Source organism: Etheostoma spectabile, chromosome 5 (assembly GCF_008692095.1).
Source record: "Etheostoma spectabile isolate EspeVRDwgs_2016 chromosome 5, UIUC_Espe_1.0, whole genome shotgun sequence".
NCBI lineage: Eukaryota > Metazoa > Chordata > Actinopteri > Perciformes > Percidae > Etheostoma > Etheostoma spectabile.
The window spans coordinates 26,256,512-26,266,608 of NC_045737.1; the positions used below are offsets into that span (position 1 = coordinate 26,256,512).

Sequence of the window (10,097 nt, forward strand, 5' to 3'; positions counted from 1 at the left end):
ATTAGGACAGTTGCAGTGCATTTTTCTTTCTAATATAACTAACTTTGTTTCATCAATTTTTCAACTGTTGCTCTGTGACACATTTTAAGATACAGTATATCTGCCTCATCAAAGCTACCTAACTTGCCAGACAGCTACCAAACTAAATGGCCTACCCATTGTCTGACAATTTGAAAATGTAACTATTAGCAGAGAGGGGTAGCACCTCCTCCACACTTACAATAACAGTTTTTTCTTTTGCGCAACTCCCCCTAAATTTAGAAGCTACACTACTGGCACACACACACACACACACACACACACACACACACACACACACACACTCACACTCAAGCCTTTTTATTATCATCAGCGTGTCTGCTTCCAATTACAGAGGTTTGCAGAGAGGGCCCTTGTGACTGGTTGTCCGGAAGATAAACAGGTGTATGTATTGGCTATGTATCAAGGTTGGATAAGCTTAGAAATAGAGAGGGAGGGAAGAGAGTGAGAGCAAAATAGAAAAAGCAACAGAGAAATGGACACAGAAACAGAAACCCTTTGGAAGTAGTGCTTGCTGCAGCAGTAATGGAAACTCCATAGAGATGTGCCAGCTCACTGTCATCAGTTTTTCTGAAGTCATCTACTGCACCATTATTTAAAAGGCACCTAGTTAACCTACCATGCTCTCCAGCACCCCAAGTGGAAATGAATGTTAGTCACCCCTGTTTCCTTGGACCATTACAGCAGCCGCAGTGATATCCAGAACACTTTCTCCTTAAGGACCAATTACCAGACAGGGAGAGAACAAGATGCAGGCGTAACCCACATTATGCCGCCTAATGGACGGATTGTAGGTCAGGTTCGCTGAGCACTTTTTAGTCTATGTTTTAGATGTGTTATTGTGAAAGAAAAGGAAAGCTACATAGAGGGACACTTAGAGACAGGGAGATGGAGGATATCAGTTCTCATCTAGCCTTTGAGTGGTGGCAGTGCTTCCTATCTGCCTGTTATTAAGGTGGCTGATATTAGTGTCCCTGTAATGCAGCAGCTAATTTAGCCCTGTCATTTTAAAATAGTCCAGCATTAGTCAGAAGGAAGCCGTGCTGCCCGCCATCACTGTGCCCCCTCATTGACTGCTGCATTGCATACACTCTCCTATTCAAATAGCTGTCATCTCCCACACAGCAGAATGACAGGCCGCTGGATGTCTGCCACCTCTGGAGCAATGGGCCTTTCCTCAGCAACCCCTGTCAACTTAACACACGCACACTCACACACTTGTAAGTGCACAAAACACATATATAGACATCCATATGGGTTACTCACGCACATACGTACCTCCATCCTCAGCCCTGTGCTCAGACAGCAAACCCCACAAGGACACCCTGTCAAAACCTCTTCCTTTTCACTTCCTGTCTCCATGTGCTGTGGGGGCTTTGAAATCTGTTCCTTTCTCTGTTTTTTTCTGGTCTGTTTTTTTCTCTCCATCTAACACAGATGTGGGTTTTTCTTCCGCTTCTATTTCACAATGCCTTTTGTTCACCCTTTCTGTTAACATGTGTCAGGTTGGGCAGCCTTGACATTTTCCAATGTGTTTTTGTGCCAAAAAATCAAGATGCTGTTTCGTAGGATAGGGTTTTCTATCTTTCACTTCCTAGCTCCATAAGGTTAATATTTTCTGAATCGTAATTCAAGAAACAGTCAGATTTACACTTACCTACACACCCGAACTGAGTATGTGTGCATACGAGTAAGAGTCTTCATCTCTATGTGGATCCTGTTCTTTGTATGTGTGTGTGTGTGTTTCAAGTGTTCATGAATATCAAGGTTTCATAAATTCATTGACATTTTGATTGCCCACACATTCATTTGTTTTGTGCAAAGAACTGTCTCACTGACTCAGCCTGACTCTGTTTTTCTCAGATTTTTGCCAAGAGAGCTGCTTAGAAATGTCTAGCGAGAGCTCCAAGGCAGGAGATGACTTCATAGTCGCATTGTTCAACCTCTTCAGTTGTCTGAGTAACGCTCCCGAGGCCTTGACTCAGTGCCTTCAACCGTACCTGGAAAGGTCACACATATGGGAACATCTCTACACACTGGCAGGTATAGTAGAAACCAGCTGCTACATAATGTTGTAGTTCAGAAATCACTACTAAAGGTTACAGACTAACCCAACTCTAAAAGCTGCATTGCTATTGTATGTCATAGTACAGTGCTACACTACATTGTGTGTTTTAAAATCCACTGCTGGTTTCATGTTAATAGAAATTAAACACTTAAATGCTATAAATAATATAGTTTATTATTATTAGTTTGGACAAAAAAAGTTGTTGATGCAGGAGAGCAACTTTAATAATTTATTTATTTTGTAGTTTCATAGCTCATTAGCTTAGGGCTGTTTGGTTTATAAGGCAGGATACTGTACTGTTTATCTATTCTTTAATACAAAATGAAGAAATGATAAAATACCAGTCTGTGTCATTCTCATTTCTTGTTAAAAATGAAAAAAAAAAGATTGTTAAATAGTAGGGATGGGGGAAAAATCGATACGGCATAGTATCACAATATTTTCTGTGGCGATACTGTATCAATACACAGGCGCCCAGTATTGATCTTTTATTATGTATGTGTTGGTCAGTTTGTTTGCTTGACAATCCCACTTTGCAGCAATAAAATTGAAGGGATATGAACAAACAGAGAAATGTTTCTTTTAGATAAAACAAATATTGACAAAGTTTACTTTTGGTAACATCATTTGAAATAATATTGTATTGTGGCATAAGTATCGTGATGATATCATATCGAGAGGCGTCTGATGATTCCCACCCATATTAAGTATATCACCGCGCAAGAAATTGAGATAGTTTCATGCTTAGACAATGAATGTACGTGACTAATTGAGAGATTTAACCATATTTTCTCAAAATGTATTAGATACTGTATGTTTCTAAATACAAGAGTAAATCTGACCACAAAATAATATCTTATCTTTTTTCTTAAGGGCCAGCCTAGTGTTGACATTTCACGTGAGCTAAGGCATGACTTTAATATGCTGTTACCGAGACGGCAATTACTCCCCAACTCTTCCTTTCTTTCCGCCTCTCTTTGGTACAAGCTTTGATATAGCGCTTAATCAGAACTCCTGTGGAGTATGGAGCCCTTTTTGGTGGTGATTTTGATATCCTGGGTGAGTGGTACTTATTGTAGCATAAATTAGGGTGATTGGAGAAGAGTATTTGGAGGGAGACAGAGCAAGGGAGGGGTCAACAGAGGGAAAGAACAAAAAGAGAGTGAGAGTGAGCCAGACAGAAATTCTCAAAGTCACCCAATCATCATTTATCCTCACAGGGTAATTAGTTTAATTATTGGACTGTGCCAAATCTTTGTGTTATAACTTTGGTTACAGGATACCCCCAGTGCCCCCATTTCTATTTAATCTGTTCACTGAGTTAACTTTCATAGATTATGTTGAGAGTTTCACTATTTCTCCACTTACACTGATGTTTCATCACACTGTAGCAGGTTGTTTCAAATCAATACAGCAGTCAATACAGTAGCAGGCAGTATTAAGTCTGAGAAGCAAGTGACTTTGAAAAATAGGTCTAGGTCTCACCTGCCACAAAGTGCTTCTCCTTCCAAAAGCTATATCATTTTCTGTTCCGTTCTCCTCTTTTGCTATGGGTCTGAGGTCACACATTTGTTAGGCGTCCCTGGAGATATCAGTGCACTTCCAGCGCCGTCACAGCACTATATCTCTCTGTTGTAGCCTTTGGTTTTACAGCCGACGCTGTAGGAAGTTTATGGGTGCCATACAACTTCATGCTGTAGCTGCTCTGCTATCAATATGAGCGGGATATGAAAGGGCAGAGCGACAGAAGACATAGTGCACCTGGAGAAGGTAGTAAGATTTCCACTGTCTGGCCACCTGGGTTTGATCAAGAACATCTGAATTTAACTTTAACATTACTTGCTTTTAGTGTAGATATTTCAACAGAATGCCTTCTCACTAAGCTGATGTGCAAGCTGTTCATGTCTCTGTATTTTCCTATTGTTTGAAAAGTGGAGTCATTTGTGATACAGACTGAGGGCTATGATTAGGTGGACTATTGCATGTAACCCACTCTAATTTGGTAGCATTCATAAAATGTCATCTACCTTTTATTTCTATGTCAATAATATGGCATGTCTGCGGGTCTTTGACAAGTTTACAAGTCCAAACCTTTTCTGATTTAAGGCCTAGTATAGTGATTCAACTGTATTTTAATAGAATAGTATTACATGTTCCTACATGCAGTTCATTTTTTTATTGTGCACTGAGAGACTTCTTTGTTCTGCATGTCTACTTTTAAAATAATTAGAAACAGAGTTTTCCATACTGCCGGCATCAAGTTGACTTATTAAATTCAACAGGAGAGCATTCTCTTTACCAGTTGATTTCTAATCATTCTGTAAATCAACTAGGCAAGCCGTCAAATAGTGGTCTCAAAAATGTCTAAAATGCAATGCAGTAGATAATAGTAGAATAGACAAAAACTCTACTGCATCACACAGAAGTTAGTTTACTTGGTAGAGCAGAGATTTGCCATGCCAAAGTTGTAAGTGAGTCATTTTAATTCTGGGGTTTTGTGTCCTGTCATCTGGGTTTTCCTTCTTACAGCACAACATTGGTGACATACAATTTGTGCTTATTCATGTAAAGCTCAGCTTAATGCTTTTATTTTTTTCAAATTCAGTCCTAACAATCAATGGTAGATACAATTGGAAAGGTATTGAGTCTTCAATTGGATATCCTTTCAGCCACCCTTCTTTACCTTATGCTGTCATTTACCATTTTTGTCAGACACAACAAGGGCTGTACCTGCAGTGATCAGCTGTGTCCGGGCGATAGTCACCAAGGCTACCAACAGCCTCCTGATACACCTGGTCTCCATGGCGATGGGTTGGCAGGCCACAGAGGAGCCCAGTGGAGTCTTGTTCAGGCAGAATGTACCAGAGAGTGTCCTGGCTAAAATACCCAAGGAATGGAACTACACACCTCTGGAAGCACGGGGAAAGGAGACTAAGAGTAAGCACAGACTGGGTGCCACATTTTCAGGTGAGCTATAAGAAATTTTAGGGGTTGTTTTCTATAACAAAAACATTTATTTCTCTTTGCAGCTGCCATATTATTGCCAACTATTCAAGCCTTGTCTTTCATTTTCACAAACCTGCCTTTGGCCGTAGCATCCGTGCCTCTCCCCATCCGATTCCTCTTCCAAGTGGCAGAGAAGTACCTCTCCCAGCATGCCCGGCAGCTGCGCATAATGGGCCTGTTACTCTGGGCCCTGTTAGGCTGTCTGATCCAGGGCCTGGAGGACCCAGACACACTGGAACAGATCAGTGGTCTGGCCCTGGACCGTGGGGCAAAGGAACCCCTTTCCCTGCTGGCCGAGTGCCTGCAGGCCGCCATGGGCATTCAACAGAAGGTAAGGGCTAAGGGTAATGTAATAACAATAATAACAATACAATCAATAATAATAGTAGGAAGTTTGTTTACAATGGATAGTAAGGTAGCACATTTTACCTGTCTGTTGTGGCTGAAACTATGTACTTTACGTTTAAAACCCCTGATACCATCATTTTATCATATTGATGGTGAATTTAATGTGTGTCAACAAATCGTCTGACTTTTACTCCTTTACCTTAATGGTCTGCTGTTTGTCCGACAGGGTGTTCCAAAACCCACAGTGCACAAAGTGCTGCAGGCTCTGGAGGAAAAAAGACCCAAGTGGATAAACATGCAGCTGCAGAAGGCACGCAAGCTCTGCTCAGACAGGTGAGAGATCAACTGCAGGGATTTAGTGAGAGGTTAAGGTCAGAATAGTATTGATGTAGTTTACTATATTACAGTTTTCATGCGGTCAGAAAAAAGGCTATATATATGTGTTAGCCATCGTTAGTCTCAATTAGTATTGATTATTTGTGTGCACCTTTAACAAAAAAATGAGGTATAATTTTATTCAAATCATTCTGATCGTAAAAACAGCTTTTTATGAAATGAATTTCCAAGTACATAATTTCAGTGATTTATCAATAGTAAGATGGAAGATGAGAGCTGATAGTCTTATGAAGGAGGCGGTTCAATCTGACTGATGGTGTATTCAGCTACTTGACATTGACTATAGATGCTGGATAAAACAATGAAAAAGAATGCAGCTTAGACTTGCTTTTTTTTTTAAATTGAGCATTCAAATTCTGATGTATCGTATCATTGTGATCATTTTTCATTGAAAAGCTTCATGAGTAAGATCAATGAATCACAGATGTGTTTGTTGTGGTAAATGATGGACATGGTGTCTCAGTCTGTGGACTGCAGGCTGGAGTGATGGGAAAACAGCTTTCACTTTGGTTCCGATCTGTGACCTTTGGCTCGCCGTTTCGTAGCTTGTTCCCAGAAACAGCGCCTCTTCTTGCTCACTTCATCATAACAAACTCTGGATGCATCCATCCTCATAAAAAAGTGATTCAGCGCCGTAACACAACATGTACAATTAAAAAAGAAGAAGAATTAAATAAATGATAAAACACTAAGTAGATTATGGCCAGTTCTAGGAAATGCTGTCTGTTTCAGTGACAGGAACAGGGGACGAGATAGGGAAAAAAAAAGAAGAAGAGATGGCGGTGGAGCAGTGGGGAGGGGGATGAGTGGAAAAGTGAAAGAAGAGTGATTATGTATCACCTGTCGGAGGCATTCAGTGGGATCATTACTATTCATTAAACTAACCTTCACAGGGAAGTGACGCCTGGCTTGTAAACAATCAGAATACAGTGTCAGAAAGAGAGAGAGAGAGTGGTGTAATAACTCCAAAAACAACTGGCATCGCACACATGCACACACACACACACACACACACACACACACACACATACACACACACACACACACACACACACACACTCAAAGTAAAACCTTTGACAAAGAACATTTGCCCCTTGCGAGCCCTCCCACCTCTGTTCCCTTATCCCACTTTCCCTCCTTCCTTTCCCAACTGCTACCACCCCTCCCCACACCACCCACCTTGTCTTTGCAAAGTAATTTGTAGAGGAGAAGATTATTGTTCTCCATCATGGTGACCCTGGCTGGGCTGACGGGATGCATACACAGATGAAGATGAATGCAGTTATTCCTTGGCGGAGGTCTGCCTCTTTCAGGGCACATTGGCCCTAATGACATGATTGATAGGCTGTCCCAAATCCGGAGGGGCCCTCATTAATCACCCCGCTGACTGAATCCAATCATCTGCTTCACCTGCACAGTGATGGACAGGAAAGGATACAGTGCAGGTGCTGACACGGATGCACAGCCACCATCGCCGACAACACCATCGCCGGGCCGCCAGGCAAAAGAATGAAGGGATGTACATGGACGAGAGGGGACTCCTCTTCCTTTGCCACTCTCAATGTCAAGCAGCCAATGGCTGGCTGACAGGCGACACCGATTCTGCTACCTTATAATTACAAAGGGGAAAAGAGAGAGGAAGAGAGAGGGAGAGTGAGAGAGAGAGAACAATGACAGGAAGTGTATGTGAAGGAGAAGGTTTGATGGACGGTAGTGTGATATCCATCCATACAGGAAGGGCAGGAAAATGATGCAGGCGTCTGCCAGGTGCTGGGGACTGTACATGCATGAGGACCTTGACACACAATTACACACACACACACACATACATGCCTAGGAACACACACACCAATCACTTTTAGTGCACCGGCATCCTTCGGTCAAAATTCCCCTATGTATCTCATGAATGGTAATGACAACAGTGAGAATTATTTTGTTATCTAACCCTCAATAATAATTTGTCTGCATTTCTCATGTTAGCCTTGGCCGGACTGGTATTCAGTTTAGTGGAGCAAAGAGATATTGATTTCATTGCCAAGTATTGCATTTTATGTTCCTTTGCCCTCTGTAGTAAATTATTTCTCTAAAAACTAAAAAAGTGCATAATTAAACTCAGGAGTCCTGTTTCAGGTAATCTTCTTGTGTATAGCAAATTCCAAATTTTACCCCAAATTCTTTGCTGAAGTAGAAAATACTTTCTCAGCCGGAGGTGATATAGAGATACAAGCTGACACTCTTCCTCTTTCTTTTTCCTCTCCTTTCTCTTTGCCCCACTCTGTGTTTTATTCTGTCTTTGTGTTTACTCTTCCATCTCCTCCTTTTCCTATCTCTGTTTCTCTCTCAGTGTATTTGAGCAAGGAAAGGAAAGCGGAGTCGCTGCGGCTGAACTGACTGAGCAGAAAATAGGCCTGATGCTGCTGGAGGTCTGCCACAAAGCAGGTGGCAGTGACTACCTGAGGCAGATCTATCACATCATCCAAGGCAATGAGGTAGGGAAGCACTCCCTCTCCCCAGCAATTAGGTGGCTGCTGGCCTGAGGCCGCAGGCTGTTCAGGAGTGGGAGACGGAGGGTGTGTGTGAAATCTGCTTGTTCTGATCTTCTGTTGTTCAGGTGACCTCGAGGGTGCAAACCTACAGTGATTTCCTGTGTTATACGCTTACCACATGTAGAGGAGAGGGAGCCACATGTCGTTAGCACATTCAGTATAGAACTCTCTGAGTGAGAAAGAGCAGTGGTTCCTTTTGTCTTCTTTTCTTTCTCAAGTAGAAGTTATTTGAGCTAAACTCACTTAAGAGAAGAAAGTTTAACAGAATGACAAGTAGAAGTTCTCTAAGTAAATAGAGATTTTAGCGATATGTTCCCTTAAGTACTTGGTTGGTAAAAACATGTGCTTTAAAGTGACTCCTGGAAAATAAGTCAAAAGTACATAGAAAGTATTACTGTTGAGTTTAGAAACTCAAGTTGTTTTGACTGGTTCCATAACACCTTGGCAGACAGGCCTGTCGGCATGTCTTCTTTAGTGAAAATCACACTGACACATCCTCCACCTACAGTACACTACATTTACGTATATCCAATAAACAGCCCTCCTGCTAATGAATATTACAAAGACACAAACATATGCTACACTGTACACTGTACACTGCGTCACATGAACTATGGACTACTGTATATTCTTACTACAATGGGAAAGATTGTTAAGTATTGGATGAGGCTAGCAGTATTCTGCATTTTTGTTACTTTCAATAAAATTACATTTAAAGAAAATCAACAGTGCATTATTCCATTTCTCAGAACTTTACCACTTCCCCAACCTGTCCGGTTCCTCCTGAGGATATATATATTTTTTGAAAAGTGTGATGAATATTTACTTAAATTTTTAGGAAAGGATGAATACTTTTTTTAAACAGCTTGACACAGCAAATATGACTTGAACGGGTCAATCATGTCTTTGTTGTGGACCATTTTCAGCTAGTGTAATGGCAGCAAGATGTGAATGTGGAATAAACTACAATATAAACTACAATGCCCGTTTTCATTTTAATAAAGGGGTATGTCACCCAATGCAACAGTGGCTCACTGTTATGTGTAGGAATAAACTATATCCGGCTTTGGCTACGCAGATAATTCTTGTTAGTGGGATTAATTGTTGGTTTTGGCCTTTTCATTCCTGGTGAAATGTGTTGATAAGAAACATAAAGATTATCCCTAGACATCCTGTAAGTAGCATACAGATGAATTCTCTTTAAAGGATTACTAAATGCATTCCAAAAGAAAAAAATAATACAGTGGGAAAAATCCTTGAATGCTTGATCAATGACACTAATAGTGGAGGAGCTTTTAATGCTCACCATAGCATAACATATAAAGGTATAGGTGTCGTAATAGATTAGATGCTACACTTGGTTGGTTCTCATGTGATCCTCACAGACATGGTCCTCCTATAGACTCTATTAGGACGCAGCGTGGAATAACACAAACATAAGCACCATTTACATTATGTTGTTGTTGATGGAATCCGTGAAGAGCTATAACTCTGCGTAGCAATTTAAGAGAATGTGAATGGGATTCCCAAGTAGGCTCTGACTTACCCTCCACCAGCTAGAGCATTTCTTTGCACCCGAGGTTGAGGCGAGAACACCAAGGTCAGGGACAGACTGGGCTGGCGGTGAGGCGGTGGGATAGGTGGATCAGAGGCCATGTCAAGCTGACGGATGGGAATATAGTGAATTCACACCA

General features: G+C 41.3%; 1 protein-coding gene across 3 annotated transcripts in view; it reads left to right on the forward strand.

Moving 5' to 3' along the window:
* The window catches only part of kiaa0825 (KIAA0825 ortholog), a 121,380-nt gene that overhangs the window by 41,343 nt on the left and 69,940 nt on the right, over nucleotides 1-10,097 (forward strand). For all 3 annotated transcript variants that reach the window (XM_032516561.1, XM_032516562.1, XM_032516563.1), the window contains exons 16-20: nucleotides 1,903-2,082; nucleotides 4,820-5,044; nucleotides 5,137-5,444; nucleotides 5,688-5,794; nucleotides 8,202-8,346. In XM_032516561.1, coding sequence (XP_032372452.1) covers nucleotides 1,903-2,082; nucleotides 4,820-5,044; nucleotides 5,137-5,444; nucleotides 5,688-5,794; nucleotides 8,202-8,346 — 965 coding nt within the window. The remainder of the gene's footprint in view (nucleotides 1-1,902; nucleotides 2,083-4,819; nucleotides 5,045-5,136; nucleotides 5,445-5,687; nucleotides 5,795-8,201; nucleotides 8,347-10,097) is intronic.